This window comes from Leopardus geoffroyi, chromosome C1, assembly GCF_018350155.1.
Source record: "Leopardus geoffroyi isolate Oge1 chromosome C1, O.geoffroyi_Oge1_pat1.0, whole genome shotgun sequence".
NCBI classification, from domain to species: Eukaryota; Metazoa; Chordata; class Mammalia; order Carnivora; family Felidae; genus Leopardus; species Leopardus geoffroyi.
In genome coordinates, this window is record NC_059328.1 from 211254278 (window position 1) to 211277413 (window position 23136).

General features: G+C 39.1%; 1 protein-coding gene across 3 annotated transcripts in view; it reads right to left on the reverse strand.

Moving 5' to 3' along the window:
- Positions 1-23136, reverse strand: part of LOC123599582 (SPHK1 interactor, AKAP domain containing) — a 161883-nt gene that overhangs the window by 78760 nt on the left and 59987 nt on the right. For all 3 annotated transcript variants that reach the window (XM_045481572.1, XM_045481573.1, XM_045481574.1), the window contains exon 3: positions 22073-22180. In XM_045481572.1, the coding sequence (XP_045337528.1) occupies positions 22073-22180 (108 nt within the window). The remainder of the gene's footprint in view (positions 1-22072; positions 22181-23136) is intronic.

The window sequence follows — 23136 nt, forward strand, 5'->3', positions numbered from 1 at the left end:
TTTTCTTGTTTTTTTTCCCCCACTGGAAAATAATTTTTATTGAGATCCCACGAGCTGCACAATATGCTCCTGACAGTAAGCTCCTTCTTCCTTTCCAATTTGGTTTTTCTTAAGTGGTCACGTGAATGCTTTCTTTTCCTCCACATCTGGAATTGGCCATGACCAAACTTGGAGGTGGTGTCAATGAACTTAAGGTCAATATTCTCCAGAGCCTGGTGAGGACTTGCAGAGAGTAAGCACTCTCTTGGTTCTCACCACACAGCCTTATAGCATGACAAGGTCATTGATCACTTCATCATAGTGGACAAAGCCACCAGAGGTTTGATGCTCTCGTGAGACAGATCATAATCAGTGGAAGCATTGTTCTTGATCAGTTTGCAATCCTGGATGAGGCAGCCCTGGCCAATCTTAACAGATCTACTTGTTGATCTCAGAGTGGTATGTAGCCTTTCAAATCTGTTGTTTTCTTAGTGATTCTCTGTCTGGATAATCTATTCATCATTGAGAGTGGGGTATTAAATCCCTACCTATTATTGTATTGTTGTTTATTTCCCCTTTCAGTTCTATCAGTATTTACTTTATATATTTAGGTTCTCTACTGTTGGGTGCATAAATATTTAAAATCATTCCATCTCTTTGATGAATCAGTTACTTTACCATTATATAATGACCTTCTTTGTCTCTTGTGACCATTTTTAGCATAAATTATCCCTTTTTCTTAAAAAAAATATTTATTTATTTATTTATTTATTTATTTATTTATTTATTTATTTAAAGTAGACTTCATGCCCATCATGGAGCCCAACATGGGGCTTGAACTCATAACTCTGAAACTGAGAACCAAGCTGAGATCAAGAGTCAGATGTTCAACTGAACCACCCAGGTGCCCCAAATTCTCTCTCTTTTTTTAAAAAAAATATTTATGTATAGCTCCCTCTTCTTTCCTTTGTTTACCATTTGTTTGGAATATCTTTTTTCCATCCCTTCACTTTTGGTCTTTTGGTGTGCCCCTAAAGCTAAAGTGAGTCACATGTAGGCAGCATATCATTAGACATCAGTGTTTTTATAATACTAAAGAATTCAAGGAGGTGGGGACTACTATTTCTATCTATACTAGATTAAACATTGAGAAGTTACTTTTGCATGACATGATGCTGTATTTTCCAGAGGTGGTCACATACATATCACTTCACGTGGTCCTTGCCACACAACATAAACACATCTCCAGTGAATGGAGGGATCATTTATTCCTTTTTTATCTTTTATCATTTTTAGCCCATGTCTATAGTAGAAGCAATCATGCCTGAAAATAGGCCAAAAAAGACATTACAGCTTGCATCCAGCTCCTGGGAAACATGCTTTGGTAACCCTGAGCCACTATGTAACAAGTCTGGCTACTCTGAAAACCTCATGCTGGAAAAGCCACTTGGAGAAACAGAGAGATAACAACAACAACAACAACAACAACAACAACAACAATGCATTGAAATAAAGAGATATACACAGCAAGGCCCTACTGTTTGAAACGTTGGCTGTTTGATTCTTCCAGCCAAAATATCAGACATGTGAATGGGAGAGTTTTTAGATGATTCTAGCCTCCAGCCCTCTGGCCAACCCATTTGATGCCTCATGGAACTAGTCTTCTAGTCTTCCTGCTGAGTTCCAAACAGTATAAGGTAGAAACAAGCCACCCCCCTTGGGCCCTGTCTGAATTGTTGATCCACAGAACTTATAAGCACATTGAAAGTTTGTTTTATGCCACTAAGGTTTTGGATGATTGCTTGTGCTTCCATACTAACTCGAACAGACACTTGGAGAATCATGGACTTTCAGAGATGGAAAAGAACTTTGAGAAAATCTATTCCAAGTTTATTTTCCATATGATAAAATTAGCTCAGAGGGACAGAATAATTAACTCCCCATCTAACAGCTCATTTGTGGCACAGCAATGGTCTTTCCTCCCTTGTGATGTGAGGAGAGGGCTGGTCTGCCAGGAAATGTCCTACATGAGTTAGTGAATTGGGAGAAGGCCTTCTTTCCAAATGTTGGTTCATATAGCTTCAGATAGAGTGGATAAGGCAAGACCGATGGCACTGAGGTTCCCAAAAGTTAGTGTATGCATTATAATATACTAGGCGGATCAGTTAAAAAAATGCTAATTGTGTACATATGTGTGAGCACGTAGGCGCTACACAGGGGCGAGAGCAATTTAGGAATCTTTCCAACTCTGAGTCAAGTGACTCAGAAGTATGCCTACTGAGGGAGCATGCCTAGAAATATAGATGGAGAGTCTTGAACAAAATGCATTATTAATGTACTGCTTAACATGCGGAAAAAACTAAATCATGGTGACATAAACAAAAGCCTGACACCTGAGATCTTGCCGTGTGACGGTATTGCCCAGATTTTCAGCTGTACCACAGTGCTCTCCAAATTAAATCAGCACATCAACAATCACTTAATTTCTGGTGCACCGTGAACTCTTCAACCACTGCCACCTGGTCACTCCACTCTGTCTCATAGGAGACAAAACTGCTGGCCTTAGAACACTGTTGCCTGAAGATTTACCTGCCTCAGCCCCTCTGTGAGTAAGTTTGATCAGTGTTACTTTAGCAGTTACCCCTATTATCAGTTAAAATCTTTTTTTAGAGCATAAAATCAATGACTCTGAATCTGAAGTTAGCAGTAATATGGTGCCATGAGGAAGACCAAAGAGTCATTCTCAATGACATATAGTTACTGTAGGACAGAACCACTCTGTGAAATATGAGACAATTAAAAAAAAAAGAAAGCTGTTTCAGTGTTCAATGTGCAAAAAATTGCTATACAAGCGAACAAAGATAAACTTCTGGAAATTAACCTCATGATCAAAGTTTCCATAATGTGCCCCTATGACTTTAATCCAAGCAATTGTCTGCATTAAGGCAGGTTATATTTTTTGATAATTTGAAAAGAGGTATGAGCAATGCAAAAATCACTGCAAATTTACACTGTGATTTAAAAAGTGTATTTATGGGGCACCTGGGTGGTTCAGTGGGTTGAGCGTCCTGCTCTTGATTTCAGCTCAGATCATGGTCTCACAATTCATGGGATTGAACCCCATGCAAGACTCTATGCTGACAGTGGGGAGCCTGGTTGGAATTCTCCCTCTCCCTCCCTCTCTTCTCTCCTCCTACCCCTGTTCACTCTCTCTCTCTCTCTCAAAATAAATAAACTTAAAAAAATAAAAAGTGTTTTTAAATGCAAAACTATCCTATAATGAGAGTTAATTGGTATAATCTCATTATGTGTACTTTATATTAAAACCATGAGAAAATTAATCTTGATATATTAAAAACTTCCGAAGTATTCCCCCAATAGTATATGACTATTTTGGGGGTCTGTTTGCCTGCCTTCCTTCCTTCCTTCCTTCCTTCCTTCCTTCCTTCTTTCCTTCCTTCTCTTTACCTCTCCCTCTCACTCAGTCTCTCTCAGCCTGTATTCCTGCCAATCAAGTTTCTGTTCAGCATGCGACAACCAATATTATACCAGAAAAAATGAAGCCATTCTAGTTCAAAGCCAAGAAAAATTTGGCTCTGAGAGCACAGACTGTGTCTAATCACAATCGTATGTCCAGGGAGTAACACAATGCCTATTGAGGGGGAAGAACATAATAATAGAAGTAAATTAAAATTACAGAATATCATCACAAAAATGAATTTCAAAAATGAAAGCATTTTTATAATACCTACATTTTTCTCTTGTGCCATGTATGTAGCAACTTTTTAGCACATTGTTTTTTGGTATACATAGATGTGTCTGTTTTTCAAATTAATAATGACTTAGTTTGAGCTCAGGTGTATACATACATGCCCCTGTTAACTTACTTCCTGAAATCTGAGGCCCAGAAACAGGAGAATGTATCTTCTGAAACCACCCCCTTCGAATTATCAAGGACTTACTTTCCTTTTCTAAAGAGCCTACCAGTGTTTGATCCTCTCTCTGAATTGCAAGTCCCACATCAAAGATTTTTCAAGGATTGAGAACATAGCTTTTGCAATTTTTGGTAGGTTGTGATTAACAGGCTACAGTAAAATGGGATGGTAAATTAAGGTTTACAGAACTAAAAATACTGTTAGTTAATTACAGCTTTGAGAAAAAAAACAAAGGCTAGGTTTATGCAGGAAGCAATATTGTTCTCCAAAGACGCCAGATTACTCTTTGGAAAGAAAAGAAAATGCAGTATATCTATCTAATACTCAGATGTAAGTCAGGGGACAATGCCATAAAACATGTAATTTCCCGGGACACTTTGAGTAGTTAAATTAGAAGAGGTTAAGAGGTAAAACCCAAAAATCTTTACTAAAGTGGCACAAGAATAAGAGAGTTTGTGGAAAATTTGTTCTGAAAGGTCATGTTGATAAAGATTTCAAATCATACCGTGGCTTAAGAAATGGGAAGCAGGGATCAAGCAATTCAAGTCTTGATGGTGGAAAGTCAAATTCCTTCAAACACTCGATGCAAAAAAGACCTGAGATTTTCCTTCGATAGAACAGAAATAGTCTTGTTTTTATCCATACTAAACCAATAATGCAGAGCAGTATTTACCTGTCAAAGTATTAGCTATTTGTTCTAGCATACAGATTAGCAAACTTTTTCTGTAAAGGGCCACGCAGTAAATATTTTAGGTGTGCAGGCCACAACGTCTTTGTTGCATTTACTCAACTCTTCTGTGGTGAAGAAGCAGCCAATACGTAAGTTCATGGATGTGACTGGGTCTCAATAAAACTTTATTTACAAAAACAGGAAGGGAGCCAGACTTTTTTCTCCAGCTGACGCTCTAGAAAATCAAAGATATGAAATTAAATGACCTTAGTTTCCCAATTGATCCTTTAATTGGCAAGTGGCATGCTAGGAGGAGTCTGCTTGGCAAATGTAATCAGAAAATATGGTTTCAGGCACCAACTCCATCACTTTATGATCCTGGACTAACATTAAACCTTTGAACACCCATGTGTATCTCTTCCATAACAATACCTATTCTGGCTACTTCTTAGGGTTTCTATAAATTCAGTGAAATAGTATTATTTGTGGAAACACTTTGTAAACTAAAGCATTATAAAGTTCTCATGTATTAAAGGTGATAAATGAGCAGAAAAATTATTAGGCAGGCACTTAAAATGATAGCAATAAAAAGGATGCAAACTTATGGATTCACTGGACAATCACTTTTAGAGGTTCTGTCCTGTATATAATGGAACAGACGGATTGTCCAGTTGCTATGAAATCAGAGGGCTAGAAATGGCTTGAAACAGTATGCAGACTGTGTGGAAAGGACTGGACTCTTGGTTAGATTGCCCGTGTCTTAATCCTGGCTTCACCATTTACTGATTGTGTGACTCAGATATACCACCCAAGTCAGCCTTGCCTGGAGAAAACAATAATCCCCACTCTGTAGAGATATAATATGAATTAAATGAATCTGCCTAATGTTCTTAGCAGAGCTTCCTGGCAGACCAGAGGTATTCGATAAATATCAGTTCTTTTTTTTAATTGAAAAGCGTCGCAAATTCATAGGAGTCTGGGATGGAAAAGCCTGCAGAGGTCATTTACCAGATGCTTGAATCACCTCTACGACAATGTGGTTCTGTGTCTGTCCCATCTCTGAACACTTCTTTTATTAGAAAGCTCATTACTTTGCACAAAACTCAGTATCGGTAATGAATTCATTATTTCTATCATGAACATATGAAATTTATTTCTTCACAGGAAAAAATAAAGCAGTGTTTGGGCGTACTGTCTTTTTTCATTCCTCCTACACATGTCTAAACCCTAAAACAACATGCAGCGTCTTGCCTTCTTAATGCATGGCACCCACTGGATGTAGCCTATAGAATGGAACACTGGCTAGGAAACCTTGCTTCACCTGCCTCTGGAAAGACTGGCTGGCAAAGCCCTGCTCATTTCAATTTTTTTTCAAGTTTACTTATTTATTCTGAGAGAGACAAAGACAGCATGAGCAGGGGAGGGGCAGAGAGAGAGAAAAAGAGAGAGAATCCCAAGCAAGCTCACACAGTAAGTACACAGCCCATGTGGGCTTGGAACTCACAAAACCCTGTGATCTTGACCTGAGCAGAAACCAAGAGTTGGTCACTTAACCAACTGAGCCACCCAGGCGTGCCCTCCCCGCCACCTCTCCACCATTTCATCTTGCTTGGGTAGTGTGTGTTATTAATTGGCATTGCTAATTAGTATTATTTTTTTTTCAAATTTTAAATGAGGCATTATATTCATAACAGAGTAGCCTGATAAATAGGAAAGTGAAAAAATGGCTACAGAACTGATGGGAAGGTAGCTTAAAGTCTGCATGAATTTTTCCCATAATTATCTACGCACTAAGAAAACATCATGTCCATTCATTTCACATTTCTTAATATATATATATACATATATATATATATCCTACATAAATATTGTTTATTATAGATTAGTCAAGTTCTTGTGTGGTTTCATTTTCAAACAAATGAGGTGACATAAATTTTCACGCACCACGGGAACCCATTATTTCTGTATCATCTTAAATGTCTTGTGAAGCTTTGTTTTAGGCAATGTCTAAAATGTTCACCCTTGATTAATTTTGAAAAGGGCTTCAAAACCTAAAACCTAAGTGGACCTTGCCTAGGAAAATTAATTCCTCCTTCGGTTTCCAGGCACAGGAACAGGGCTTGGGTCCAATTCTATGCTTTTCTTCTTTGTGATCACTTCTATTTAGATCAAAGGGATCTTTGCCTTGATGATGAGTAAGAAAGAGCTATGATGGACAGAGAAAAAAGGGCATCTTTGCAGATGAGCTTACTGAAGGAAGAAAAATAGCCAAAAAATTGAGTTGTCATGAGAACAGCTTGAAGCCTGTGGCACTGATTGATGACTTCCCTTTGCAGTTACCAAGGTAAACCAAAAATACACCCCTAGTCCTTCCACCTCTTAGGTAATTCAGACAGAATGTGTCTTCACAGACTAAGCATCAGAACAACAGCAATCTGCTGAGTTAACAGAATACCATGCTGAAGGTCAGCGTGAAAAAAAATAGAGGCAAAAATATTATGCTGCTCTCGCCAATTAAGCAAAATATCACTTTCTTCCAATACTTCCCTGTCAAGAACAATGAATAAGCATTTGAAAAGAGTGTTAAAACTGGAAGAAACTTTTCTGCTCACAGAGACCAGGTCACTTGGGAATTTGTGATAAATGGGAATTTGAGATAAATGAAGTATAACCCTGAATTTTAATATCAGGTTTTTTTTTGTTTTTTTTTTTTTTTTTTTAGCCTGCACTTACCTCACAGTATTCACCAATGCTACTAGACAAAAATTGCAGGGACCAAAGAATTTTCTTGGCGACAGATATATCCACCCATGAATTTCTGGTTGAAAATACACAAAAATTCTATGTGTTTTAAAAATACATGACTAAGTTCTCTTGTAGGTTGATAACACAATTATGTAGGAATAAAATGGTGGCTTAAGTAGAGTAGACAATTGGGTCTCCTATGCAATGAGTACTACTGAGAAGGGCTCAGTTTCAGCTCTTTGACATTTATTGTCATTTGCCAGATCATCTTTGATGTTTAAGTAACCTTCCAGCCAACGACTAGATTGCAAATCAATTCATGTGATGTCAAGGGAACCGTTTATTTTGTGGGTTCACTCTGAAGTTATATTCCTTAAAATTAAAAAAAATCAATGCAGTTTAACAAGTTTTTCATGGCTGTTCTGGACATCGAGTGACACTTGTTCAATGTTTTCAGAATAAAATTAACAAAAGCATCTTCTGAAGTTGGACTCCACATATCTTGACAAACATTAACTTGTTAACTTGACACAAAAATGCGATGCTCTTCCAGATGGTAGCTATGCTTATGTGAACATAGTATAATTATAAAGCTGTCGAATCACTAAATTGTACACCTGAAACTAATGTAACATTGTGTGTTAACTATACTTAGATTAAAAAAAATTAAATAAAAAGAGATTAAAGTTTGTTTGTTTGTTTATTCATTTTTGAGAGACTGAGAGAGCACACAAGAATGGGAGGGGCAGAAAGAGAGGGACCCGGAGTCCCTCAGGCTCCAAGCGGTCAGCGCAGAGCCCGACGTGGGATTCCATCTCACGCACCGTGAGATCATGACCTGAGCCTAAATCAAGAGTCAGACACTTACCCGACGGAGCTGCCCAGGTGCTCCCACATACAAATAAATTAAAAACAAATAAATTTTTAATTTTTTTTTTTCAATGTTTATTTATTTTTGGGACAGAGAGAGACAGAGCATGAACGGGGGAGGGGCAGAGAGAGAGGGAGACACAGAATCGGAAACAGGCTCCAGGCTCTGAGCCATCAGCCCAGAGCCTGATGCGGGGCTCGAACTCACGGACCGCGAGATCGTGACCTGGCTGAAGTCGGACGCCCAACCGACTGCGCCACCCAGGCGCCCCGAAAAACAAATAAATTTTTAAAAATGAGACATCCTTTTTCAGGGACATGAGATGCTTTAACTTGCATAAGACAATATCCATTCTACCTTCGATAACTCTGAATGCTAAAGTATGTTAAGCTACCTTTAACTGGACACGTGAGACCCCTGACTAGAGTTCCAGACCCTGTCTGGCTCACAAACCTCTGTGTTATAGAGTCACATGGGCTGGAAAAAGAAGCCATAGTGAGTTCCAGGTCTGGGACGACTCTGTGGACCAACTCCCGGTGAAATAGGCAAAGCTGGCAGAAACCATAAAAACAAACATATTAATTCTCAAGAAATTGTCCTAAGGACATACAGAAATGCAGAAATATGTTGTCAAGAAAATCTAACACTCAGAACAGAGAGAGTCTGCTGTATTGAAACCACAACTCACTTTCTCCTTTCCCTGCCTCCCCTTTGTCCAGTTCAACTTGACAGAGTCATTTGGGTTCCCTTCCCCTCCCAGACAAGGGTTATTGGGTCTCACTAGGAGTCAGGGATTGACAGCATTCCTCATCCCGTCTAACTCCAAACTGAAGAGACTACACTCTTGGTGAGTAAAGCCAAGAAGTCAGGGGCTTGCTTCTTTCTTTCATCCGGGCCCTACTCAGGTGTTACCCCAGAGATGACAGACTGAGGACACCAGGGCACGATCACCCTCACTCTGGCCTGCTTGTAGAGCACAGGTCCCAACCGGGCAGGGCAAACCAAGAACGCCAGAGGCAACTGTCCCACCTAGTACTCAGAACAGTGGCTCAGAGGGTTTGCCCTGTAAGAGATGTAGTCTATAAGAAAAGAGAGCTCAGAAGCTCTCCCCAAAGGAACTGAGATTATCCGAAACGGAATCGGTGGAAGTTCAAGATAAGGGCACCCTCAAAAACAATCGCTCCCCTTAATTAAGAGCAAGAAGTGAAACCACAGGCCAGCTATTTTACTAGAGAGAACCAGAAGAAGAAGTAGCTAAGAAGAGCCCTCGTGGGATGAGAACAAAACTCAAAACTGGTCTCAAAAATTATGCTCGCCTAAATTTAATTGGATCAGACTGCTGAGCAATTGATACTCCAGGGCATTGTTAAAAGCAATAGAGCCATCAGCTGGTAAAATAGTAAAGCCAAACAGACGGGGTGTAATACCAAATAAAGCAGGCAGCTCAAAAGAAAGATCAGAGAAAGACACGGTGAAAGAGAGACCTGTTAAGACCAATGTCATCCTAGGTGACTATCCACAGGCCCAAGGCTATGTATCCCTGAGGAGTGACACCAAAGCGTTCACACTGTAATGGGAAACAGATTTCACTAAAACGACCTAGCCTAATCAAAAAAAAAAAAAAAAAAAAAAAAAAAAAACCGAATTAAAAAAATCAAATAACAACAAAAGGAGCCCGGGAGGGTGAGGAGGGGATCAGCATCCGGAGTTCTGAGCTTCTTAAGATGCAGAGAATCTTTGCTCACATTTCAATACCCCTCAGAGATCCTGGTAGAGCAGTGTGCACACAGTAAGACCCAATAAATGTCAGCCGGATGAGTAAGCATAGGCAATGCCACTTGACGTGACCAAGGGCTATGTGGCTTGGTACGGACATATCAGATTTTAATGACATTTATACCTATGGATGATGTAACGAGATAGCTGTCCGATATAATCTGACAGTGATTTATATACAAACATGTGACACAATCTTAAAGTTACTAAAAAGAAAATCACCAAAAAGCTGAATATCTTGGAATTTTTCAATAACACTAATTCGGGGTCTTCAGCTTGGATTAGTAATGCACATCTCTTATGCCTCAAATAAATGTAGCCCTACCATGAAGAAATCGTTCCTTTTATGACCTTCTGATGCAATTATCCTAATATTTTATAAGGGTGGGGATCCACCAGAGTGTTGAATAATGTACTCACTGAACTAAGAGCCGGTGGATTTGGGCTTTAGACCCTTGTTACTAATTTCCTCTGTAGCCCTGAACAATCCCTTGTCTCCACTGCAATTTTTTTCTTCTCACTTGAAAAGCGAGAGGGATGGGCAATATATCTTCTTACGTTTATTCCAGCAACTGGGCGTGGCGACATCACAAAAGGAAGCTTAGCTACTTAGTCTGGTAGAATAAGGGAACACTAGCACATTCTTTTGGCTCAGCATGTGGTGTAGAGAACTCTCTCCAGTTGATATTGTGCTTTTACCGGTACGCTCTGGCAAATACATAGTGTGAGTGTGCTTCCAGTGTCAAAGGATGCCAATGTCAACGTGTTTCTTCACCGGATTGTCATCTAGTACAGCACTTTAAAAATCAGGATAGCAACGGTGAATCAGCTCCTTTGGAATTCATATTCAGTCCAATTACACACTTGAGCCACGGTCTCGAATTAGACCCTGAACTGACTCAGCAGCCCCCTGGAGAAACTCTGTGATGCTGAGGGTGGTAGTGGGGACTGGGAATGTAGTTATTCATACCACCAAAACCTTAAAATAGATCCAGGGATTTGTCTGCTGCAAAAAATTTCGGGAGAAAATGACACCAAGTCCTTCGGGTCTTCTTTACTTTTTTTTTTTTTTTCTCTTTGTTTTTGCTTGTGATTTTTGCATATTAAATCTTGAGAAGAGATATGTGGGGCATTAGGTAATAAAACAGCGACAGTAAGGCTGGAAATGCGTAGCCAGATGTGAAAAATCAAAACAGCTTTTGTTAACCCATTAGAGATGACAAGTAAAGGAGAAAGATGAGTGTGATTCTGAAGAGTGTAGCATGGGGAAAAGTGTAGATCATAAAACCACCAATGGAAAACGAAAATTTGGAGGGAAGAAACTATTTTTGGATACTTACCTCCAGTTGTATTGAATTTGGGTTGTTTCTGAGATGTTCAGGTGAGTGTATCCAACGAGTACCTAGAAATAAGCCTACAGTACAGAGATGGTGGTCATTGGCATACAGATGTGGCTGAAGCCATGAGGTATGGATGAATGATCCAGTAAAGGCAGTTGGCAAGAAGGGACCAGGCTTTCACACAGACCTGTGGAAAATGCTGCCATGAAGTGCCAGGTGGTGGAGAGCAAAAGTCCAGGAGTAAGACAAAGAATTAATGATCCCAGAGGCAGGAAAACAAGGAGAAGAATAACGTTCTTGAAGTCATGGAGAAAATAGCTAGGTTTCAGAAGCTGGCTGGGGGTATGAATTCGGTCAGCTCTGCTAAAAGCTAGGTAATATAAGCAGTGAAAACATCTCAGTGGGTTTGGCGAGCGATTTCCGCAGAATGGTGAGATAGCCAGAGAGTAACCAGGTAACAGACTTTTTATTAGTTCTTAAGTTTGATGATCAAGAGAAGGAGGAACATATATATATATATTTTTGATACATGCTTTTAAAAGATGATTTGGAGTAACATCAATACGTGTAAGAATGGAGAAGCACAGGGACGCCTGGGTGGCTCTGTCACGGTTAAGCGTCCGACTTCGGCTCAGGTCATGATCTCACAGTTCGTGAGTTCAAACCCCATGTCAGGCTCTGTGCTGACAGCTCAGAGCCTGGAGCCTGCTTCAGATTCTGTCTCTGGCCCTCCCCTTCTCATGCTCTGTCATGCTCTCTCTCTCTCAAAAATAAATAAACATTAAAATTTTTTTGAAAGAATTGGAAAGTATATTCAAGTATAGAGGAATGCAGTGGGGAATAGCACTCTTATCAAGAATGATGACCATTTGTTCTCTTTTAAGACAAAGCAACTCTGAAAGAATCCGATACTGAAGTAATAGACAAACTAGCTGTCAGTGCTAAAGTAAGGGGTGTAAGAAACGACCATGAGTTTCGCAGGAATTCACCTGAAAGAAAGGATGCGATACTTTTTTCCTGAATTTTCACGAATAAGCAATGCTTGAAAGTTGAAATGACTGTTTTGTATGAACATAGTTGGACTAAAAACGTCGGCAAGAATACTGGAGGCAGCAGGCTGGGGCTCCAGGGTAGGCTAGGGCAAGGAAACAGCACACGCAAAGGGACACTGATGTTTGGAGAATGGCAAGTATTCCAGTGAACTTGGGGAAAGGGTGGTGACAGGGAGTCAGGGTTGATCAGGAGCCAAATCTGGACAGGCCAAATGGCGGAGGGTCTTGAACTGGATGCTTGAGACCAAATATGCCTATTGGATTAACTTTTATCTTTTGGACTGTTGTGTTTTGGTTGGGTATTCATGAAGTAAGTTGTTTACTTATCAGAACAACACTTTCAACAGAAACATATACATATGATATATATGATATATATATCATATATATCATATGTATATACATACATGAATATATATACACACACATATGAATAAAGGAAATAAGTTGGCATAATTCATGTCCACTGTCCTTTAACTTCTAGGATGGTTAAGACTTTATTTTCCAAATGATCTTCTGACAGCAAGGCCACAGAAGGTGGTATTGTGTATTTGTGGAGCATAGTAAACATCTGCACAAGCTAATTTGGGTAATGAGGAAGGGAGTTCTAGTAATGTACTTACTTGGTCCTTCACTAACAGAATTTTTGAGCTGGAAAGTATTTGCAAGATTGTTTAGTGACAGAAGTCCTGAATTCAAACGCAAATAGAAATTGGCAGGTAACAAGAATGACACCAGGTATGCACAAACTGAAAAGACAGATGTCAGAAACTGGAATCCTACCAGCTAATTCCATCCCACAGATGTGCTCTGTTTTGTTTTATTATTTTAAAATTTTATTACTGGCCAAGTTTTCGAAATTAGATTTTATGTACAAAACAAAATTTCTGACTTCTCTTAAAAAAAAAAATCAGGAGACCTTCAACCCAGGGCCCATATTCCCATTTGGCATTGAGATGAGTTGACGTGTCTGTTCTTTCTAGTTTGTGGGGGAAAGGGTGGAAGGAAATAACCTGGGTACCAAGAGTAGATCCACTAGGTATTAGAATTAGGGTACTGTTCTTTCTTGATGCTTTCCAGTTATGTTACCTAATTGCATTATATTTGATAAAAGAAAGAAAATTTGTTATCAATAAATGTAATATATCTCAATCTAGAAATTGGTTGCCTGGGATGTTCCAGTGGTACTGGATTCTATGTGTCGTAGAAGCAGCAGCCATAAATTGGTTGACCTTGACCCACAGGTAGGTATTTTGAACTGTTTTTGACTGTCCGATGAATTTTCATTTTCAGTCGTTCCTCCCAATGCATTTGGCCATTGATGGGAGTAATAGGTGGGCTGGGATCCTTTGGGACAAGTGGAGGTGGTGCTCTCCTTCCATGCCTGTGCAGTGGTGAGGGACAGCTCAAGTTGAAACACATGAATAGGAGCTACCTCAGGAGAGACTAGGGGTTAAAACTTGAGAAACTTTAGAGCAGCAATGGCAACGAGGTGTCATTTCGCCCCTCACCCACCACCTCCAGCCAGGAGAGATTGGCAACATCTGGAGGCCTGTTTGGTTGTTACAACTGGAGAGTGGATGCTACTGGCATCTACTGGGTGGAGGCCAGGGATGCTGCTACATACCTTGCAATGCACAGGAAACCCCCCCCCTTCCCCCAGCAACAAAGAATCATCCAGCCTAATCCAAGAACAGGGCCAAAGGTTCACAGATCCTGCTTTTGAAGAATTCATCCCTAGGTGCCTAATAAAACCACTTGAGCCCCTGCTGACTTAGGCTGTCTGGTGAATGATTGTATTAAACCAAACCCAAGGCAGAATTTAGCCTTCATACCTGTATGATTCAATTTCACCATTACAGACTTTATGGACCAGCCAATGTTCCCAGTACCATGTGAAATGTAAAGTGAGGGCTGTCTCTGGTCTTAATAAAAGTGTAATATTCAAGTACGGAAGAGCAGAAATTCTTTTTTTAGCACTTTCCTAATAGACCTCTAGGTTGAACTTGTCTCATTAGAAAAGAGGGGAATAGTATCCAGAGGCTGTGAGTTAAAAACCAGACATCCTACAGCAGTCATTGGCCAGACCCACTTTTTAAATTTCTTCTTCTCATTATTTACTCATTTAAAAAAAAAAAAGACTGAGACTCTAAATTGTAAAAAAAAAAAAAAAAAAAAATGCTGTTACTTCTAACTAGTTTTCCTGGGATTTTAGAAGAACTGATTAAGAAAGACATGTTGATCCAAATAAATAATTCCACTAAGAAGAAATAGAAATTATGTAGTCAATATCCTTGAAGCTGAAAGGTATTTAATGAGAAACATTGTGTATTGTTGTTGTTCTTTCTTGATTGATAGGCTTTCCACTCAGAGGAACATTGCTATAATAGCAGGAATCGTGTGAAATTTGAAACTCAAAGCTATTCTGAGCTATTTTAATAAAGCATCCTTCTGTCAAAATGAATTAAAAAAAAACAGTTGAGAAATGGTTATGAACACCCAGGTTTTAAAGTACACTCAGGTCCATTCATACGACTGTACTTTTAGTGGCAAAAATATCAAGATACATAAAATACTCCATTATGTATATGAAACTCAGGTTAACACGCTTAAATGAAAAATCTCTTGATTTGGCCAGGGGGCGGTCAGGGACATGGAGATCACCGTATAAGCACATTTACCAGAAGACCCCATCCTCATCTGCAAACCAAAGCCTCTTTTCTACTTACACACCCGCTCTGCTTTGACTGAGCTTCTCACCTCCCTGAGGATAACCACGAAGGCCCTCAAATCTCTTATCTCTCAACCTGCCCTTGCCAACAACTCCAACTTAAACACCCAACTGCCAACTTGACATTTCCACTTGGATAACTAGAAGACATTCTTTTCCATAGCACTATCCTTCTCCTCCCACTTCCGAGACGTTCCCCTCTCCTCAGTCTTTCCCCCCCCACAGTGAGTGAAACTTCCATCCGTCCGGAAGATTAAACCCAAACAACAGGACTTGTTCTTGATTTTTCGCTTTCCTTCATTCAATTGACTAACCTGTCCTGCTTAATATATATTACGTATAATTTCTGGAGCCTATTTTTTATGCATAATTATACTGTGAGTCTTTATTTCCATGTGCTGAAATATTTTTTGCAAACCTGGTTTCCAAAGAATGCATTAATCTTCATGGTATAAATACCCAACATGTATTTAACCATTCCTGTACTGTGGGGTATGCGAGATCTTTCTATGTTTTGCCGTCATATGCTGTTAAGTTCACTGAATACTTAATAATGTTTACTCTGTGCAGGCACCGTTCTAGAACTTTAGAAATGTTAATGCATTTAGTCCTTACAATCCATGAGATAAATACTATTAGCATCTCCATTTGACAGATGAGAAATATGAGCCACAGACCAAACAATTTGTTAGAGATTATGTAGCTAGAAAAGGGAGGTGGTATTCAAATCGAAGCAGCCTGACTCCAGACCCCACATTCTAAGTCAGTCTGCTGTGTTGCCGCAGGTATGTTACTTTGGCACATCAACCATATTTTACATCAGTCTGCATGCAACTGCGGCTATTTCTTTGGAAAACACTTCTAAAAGTGAATGAATAGTCATGAATATTTAAAATGTTTTGGATAGCACATATTACAAAATTTTTCTCCAGAAATATTATACTTTGTCAGTTTCCACTCCTTCTGTAGGTTGTTGAGTGTCTTCTTAACTGTGTTCACATCAACACTGGATGTAACCATTTTTATTTTATTTTATTTTATTTTATTTTATTTTATTTTATATCATTTTATTTCATTTTATTTTGTAAATATTTTTAAAAATGTTAACAAGTTTATTAGAAACAATTTCTGTAATAGTTATAGTGGATTCTCTTTGACAATCAGAGAGGTTGACTTCTTTTCATGTCTATATTAACAATCGTATTATTCAATGAATTTCTTATGTTCGGCTTTTCTCCAACTTTGCTATTGGAAATTTTACTTTTTCATAGTGAATTGTGGCAACTCTTAATGCACTGAGATTAATACTGTGAGGCTTTCATATACACATATATGCATAGAGTTGTTACTTGGCTTTTCATTTTGTTTCTATTGTTTACTGAAGTGTAAACATTGAAACATTGGTGTCTACAGTTGTATCAAGCTTAAATAGTCCTACAAATAGCCATCTAGATTTCCCTCTTAATTCTTATTCATGTTATGAATTATTGGAAGTCTCATTCCACTTACTTAGTAATGCTTAGATATACATTGCAATTTCTTGAGCCAATAAAGAAAGTCAATAATCTTAATTTTTATTATGCAGCATTTTCCCCACAACATAAGTGATACAACACAAACTCAAGTTTCAAGGAAAATAAACTTGTAAAAACTTCCTCTTAGTTTCAAGATGCATGGCATTGATACATGTATGGGCTGGGTCTAAAGTCTACACCCATAATACTACTGTATTATTTCGCCACACACTGTAGGTATAGTCCTTAAGTTATATCAAAAGCTCCATCTCAGTTTTGTTTATCACATTTCTAGGTTTCAGCTTCTTGCACGTGTCCTCCCGCATGTTAAGCCACCTAATTGCTTTGGTGGGAGACTTTTCTCCACCATCCCTCTGTGTCATGCTTCACCATAAAGTGTTCTAAGTTATTGGCTTCCAGAGACTTGGCAAAATTTAATGGAACTTTTATTTCGCCGAGAGTCAAAGTTCTCTCTGGGACTGGTGGATTTCGCAAGGTGCCTCAGGAGCTACTGCTCAGGGCAGGGTGCGTCCACACAGATCAGATTTGCTAGCGCTGCCTTGCCTTACCTGTTTTATCTAAGGTTGGGTTAAGAAGCAAGCCTCCAAAAAGTTCTTCTGGATCAATCAAGGTGGGGGTCCTAAAACTCCTAGAAATATATCAAGATGGAAGAACTTTTCTTGAAGAGCAGTCCTGCATGAAGCTGGAAGGAATATTCTACCACGGGTGCAAGCTGAGAGCTCCCTCACGTGTGCAACTCAACCCTGACGGTACTTAAGCCGCCTCCTGAGAAGAGTGTTGGTGCGCTTAAATACAGGGCTTTCATTTTGCTCAGTCTGGCTGATTTCTTCCATCAGCACCGGATTTTTCACTTTTATGGGGGCAACATTTAACTTCTTGAAAACTGTTGCATAAATATTTAAGGAAAATTATTGTGCACTGGGTACCAAATGAGGAACCTGAACAAGAGTTTCTGCAGCTCTGGGTTCAATCCTCATTATAAATATTTAAGCCCTGCAACTCAGTCTCAAAAATTTTATTTTATTTTATTTTATTTTATTTTTTTTAATTTTTTTTCAACGTTTATTTATTTTTGGGACAGAGAGAGACAGAGCATGAACGGGGGAGGGGCAGAGAGAGAGGGAGACACAGAATCGGAAACAGGCTCCAGGCTCTGAGCCATCAGCCCAGAGCCCGACGCGGGGCTCGAACTCACGGACCGCGAGATCGTGACCTGGCTGAAGTCGGACGCTTAACCGACTGCGCCACCCAGGCGCCCCGGTCTCAAAAATTTTAGAAAAAAAATCCTATATGTACACATGCACACAGATGCATACATACACACAAAGGAAAGGATGAGCAAACGTAGTGAAACGTTAGCATATGGGGAATCTGGGAATTCTAGGAATTCTTGCAATTTTTCTGTATGTCTAAAATTAAATAATTTTTTTAAAAGTTCCAAACTTGATTTTTAAAGGAAAAAACACATGAAAAGTTGCTTGAAAAGTTGGTAAATATCTGGACTAGATAATGTAAAATGTCCCTTCATAGATCTATAATTATATTTTTCCTTGATCATGTGAGTCTAGATTTTTCTGTAGGTCACCGTATCAAGTGGGTGTTTGTCTTTCCCTTAACTTATTTTTGTTTAATTTTAGAATAGATTCAATATAGAAATATTTGGAGAAATAATATAGAATAAAGAGCTGTCATCTGAGATATCGTTTTGTCATTGTTGCCACTGGGTTGCACTGACATCAGAGACCCACCGAACACCTGCCAAATATCTTCTTAGTTTTGTAATATCATGTGTGGAATGTTGAAGCCTGCCTAAGAACTTAATTTATTTAAAAATTTAAGGCGAATGTAACACATTTTCAAATACTGTGATTCGTCAATTAAAATGCATGCTAGAGGGTATAATTTATTTGGAGGGTGACAGCCAAGTAAAATGATCAGTAAGGAAAGACTCTGACAGTAGCTATAAATAGAAATAGTGTGAATTGTCAAGGTAATTTTAATGAAGCATTAAATCAAAAGAGGATTCCTGATATGAAAAGAATTAAATTTGAGTAAACAGCAAAGGGTAATAGTGGATTAGAAAGTAACTAAATTAGTTTTTAATTAAAAAAAGTCAGGAGTCCTGAAAAGTCCAATCCCTACCCTTTGTGTTAAGAACCTCTATTAAGATAATGACTCAGCTGTTGGGTTTAGAAATTGGCTTCCATTTCCATTATTCTTTTCCACATTTCCTTCTCTTAAATAATCAGGTTAAAAAAAAAAAAAAACACCCTGAAAGTCAATGTTAGTGTAAGGGTTTTTTGTTTTTTGTTTTTTGTTTTTTTTTCCCAGACTGGCAAATTAGAAAGAGAATGAAATTATGTAATTTGAAAGGATAAGTCTCTTTGGAAAAACATAAGCATGTTGTTTATATTTGATAGCTTATCGAAAATTTTTGAGGGTAACTTGTAGGGCACTTCTGGAGCCAGACTTCTGGGCAAGCTGTTCGTGTTTGGCACGCCTACTGTATTTCTGACTGCCTCAAATTACTTCTCATTTAGACTCTTCATTTTAGCTGGGAAATGAACGTAGCTCTCTATTGAAATAATGACAAAAAAAAAAAAAACAAAACCCTCATTGCTTAAGGGTTGAGAACAAACAGCCCTACCGACCCAAGTGCACAATGGGTCTCCAAGCCTGATGGCTCCTGATGGCTCTCCAAGCCTGAGTTTGTCATTCAATAAAAATTTTACGTGGCCATCTTGAATTCAGAAGACATTGGCTCACAAAGTTCTTAGTCCTCAGGACTGCATGTTCAGACACTTTTAGTTCAGTAGAATGGATACCAAGCCAATCTAATTGGAATGGAAACAGTTGGCTGTTAATTTTGATCGGGAAGAAATGAGTTAAAGGAGCGATGATTAACATAGAGCCATGAACAGAGTACAAAGCAATAAAATATAAGCCAACTTTGCTACAGGCTCCTCAGATTCTGTTGTGATTATTGGAAAAGAGATTTCTATTTGGGGTGATTTTATTACACTACATTTTTAAATGAAACTTGAATGAGGATAATATTTTAAAATACAGTCGTCTTTCCTTTAAATTCAACTTTCACTTTCATCCTGCTATGGAGAATTTGTTTTTGAAAAGCAATTAAGTACTGTTTCCCTGACCACTTTCTGGTCAGGAATCTCTCTTTTTTTTAACGTTTATTTATTTTTGAGACAGGGAGAGACAGAGCATGAACAGGGGAGGGTCAGAGAGAGGGAGACACAGAATCTGAAGCAGGCTCCAGGCTCTGAGCTGTCAGCACAGAGCCCGACGCGGGGCTCGAACTCACGGACCTCGAGATCATGACCTGAGCCGAAGTCGGCCGCTTAACCGACTGAGCCACCCAGGCGCCCCTCTGGTCAGGAATCTCCATAGTTCACCTCTGTTTCTCCTCTAGATCGTCACCTCCCTTCAGCAATGTCTAACTCTGGACTGTGTTTCTTCTTCCTTCCCTAGAAATATGTGCCAAGTCGGAAAGAGAGAAAGGACTCGGACATTAAGAAAAAAGGAGTAGACGATTCTTTTGAGAGATAAGGGCTACTTTGCTATAGGGATTTTGACATTTCTTTTAGGTTTAGAGTCATGGACAATTTTTATAAACATTGTGGGGAAACAAATCTTCCAGTATGCCTTTTATTTGTGTTTAGGTTTTTCTCCTTTTGGAAAGAATAGAAAGAACTGTAAAGGAACGATGATTCAGCTCAACTTCACTGATGTCATCGGACACTATAAAGGGACAATTAATTAGGAAAGGAAGTCATATGGTTTTAAGCCCAAATTTGAGTCCATTGGGGTTCGTGGGGAGTGTGAGGAGAGTTCTCTTCGCTTAGGGAGAGCCAAGGGTAATCTTAAATCTGGTTATAAATTTAGCATTTCTTTTTTTTGAAGTTTTTTTATTTTGAGAGAGAGAGCAAATGGGAAATGGTAGAGAAGGAGAGAGAGAGAATGCGCGCGCGCGCGCGCGAGAGAGAGAGAGAGAGAGAGAGAGAATCTCAAGCAGGCTTTGTGCCACCAGCACAAAGCCTGATGCAGAGCTCAAACTCATGAACTACGAGATCGTGACCTGAGCCGAAGTCGGACACTTAACCGACTGAGCCACCCAGGCGGCCCTAAGTGGGAGACTTCTTAAACAGGAGCTGCTTGGATGACAACTTTTTCCAGAATGTAGCTGGATAGCTTTTACGCTCCACTTCTCTCCCTTTCACGGTGTGATTAGAGATCTGTATCCATAAATGCCTGTATTTCCTAACTCATCTCAGAAGTGAATTTGCAAAGGACGGATCACTGTCAAATTATTTGCCACGTAACCCTTTCTGTTTTCCCCAAAGATTTTTAGACACCAACTAGTTTTCTGGATAATGGATTAAAAGTCCTAAAAGCAGTGGAATCAAAATCATTTGCCTAAACAAAGAGATGGAAATAAGTGTGTTGAATGGACTCGGCTTTCCTTGTGCTACGGGACTCTATGGTGTGAAATGTTTCACATCCTCCGTCTGCCAGTTCTGGTGCTGCCCGTTTTATATAAAAAGCTTCTTCACCCCATTTTTAGCTTCCTTCTTCTGTGTTTTATTTTTTTTTCCCCTTTTAACAGAAATTCTGGCATTCAACTTACCTCCAAGAATAGCTCAAAGCTGAAGTTCACAGTTTAGTCATGAGAATTACATTTCTCTCCACGTTGGAAATACTCTTCCCCAATCTCTGTCATTAAGAGTCCTACAGAGCTAGGTGATTTCAATTACAATGAAACATATCACTTTGTAGAACATACAGGAGGGAGCATATCTCCGTCAGGAAGGAGAATTCATAACACTGATTTTTCGTATCAATAATATGTGCTCCCACTCTACGCCTTAAGAATTTTATGTGTCTAGAAGAACATCTCTTCCTTGAAAACGAAGGTTTTGTATGGAAAGCACAGCTCTAGTATATTAAAACGCATGCCTGTGTATTTCCTAGGCTGGAAAGGTTTTCAAATGATGACTATAATTTATAAGAATTGTAGAATACTTTTACACGGTTTTTGTGTTGGAAAATACTAACCAGCAGCAGTTATAAAATATATTGGAAAGAATCCAAGAGAGCTCCCTGAATGGTCTTTTATTTCTCATCATACGATCCTATTTCAGAATCTCTTTCTCAGTCGTTTTTGAAAATATAAACATCGTTTTTCCTTTTCAGAGAAGTGATCGGGTTAGTTTACCGGTCGAAATGAGCAAAACGGGAGGAGAAACATGAGGTCTGCGTGTTTTTGTGTTAACGGTCCGTATGAATCAGTGGCGTATTTTCAAAATGATACTTTCCTAACCTTGTATTTAATGAGTTATGAAACTTGAGTCCTTCCCAGGAGCACACCTGCCAGACTCCCTGCTTTCTCAGCCCAGACCCTGAGAGTTGTGTTTACTTACGGAAGCGCAGTTTTCAGACTTGTCTTCCACAAAACCAATCTGGCACGGCGTCCTCTGATTCTGTAACCAGTAGTCTGTAGACTCTAGCAGACTGTTGCTTCGAAGAACCTAAGGGAATCCAGAAAACCTTCTTAGTGTTACAAGGTCAGGTTTTCTAGTTAAACCAGTGGTTCTTTTCTGAAAAACCTGTTTTTAGTGTTTTCTTTACCTCAGAGCATCTGGATACTGGAAAAAAAAAAAACACCTTGCATGATAATAGCACCTCTAGAACATGTAAAATAGTCAACCAGGAGTTGGTTTTAGAGGAATGCAACGGTATTGAAACTGATGCTTCTTCTGTCATCAAGTCCTACATCTGGAAACTTCGATGATGTCCAACATGGGGAAACTTCCAATGACTATTTTGGGGTATGGTTCATTTGGCATTGAGGCTCAAAGTTCATTTTAGAGCTGGTGCTCTTGTACACTCTATGAGTATTTTCAATCTTAAAAAATGTACTGCTTTTTCCTTTTGGTGCAATATTGCTACTGAAATGATGATTCTTTTGTATTATCATTTATTTTAAATTTTTTTAACGTTTATTTTTGAAGGGGAGAGAGACAGAGCACGAGTGGGGGAGGGGCAGAGAGAGGAAGACACAGAATTCGAAGCAGGCTCCAGGCTCTGAGCTGTCAGCACAGAGCCCGAAGCGGGGCTCGAACCCACAAACCGCGAGATCATGACCTGAGCCAAAGTCGGACGCTCAACCAACTGAGCCACCCAGGTGCCCTGAAATGATGATTCTTAAGCTTCAGCTTTGCTAATGTGTCTGTGAAATAGGGCTCAATTTTTCTAGAATACCTAACGTATTAAGTTTTAAAATTATCAGGAATAATTAAAGTGCCTTGTGATAATCATTTTCCACTTAGAAACAGTATAGTAAAGCAAAACAAATTTGAATAAATGAATTAACAAAACCAAATATGATTTACAAATGACTTGTTTCTGGGCTTGGGTTTTAAAGTACGGAAGAAAAATTCTATTTCTGAGACAAGACATTTTGAAGATGCAATCTCATGAATAA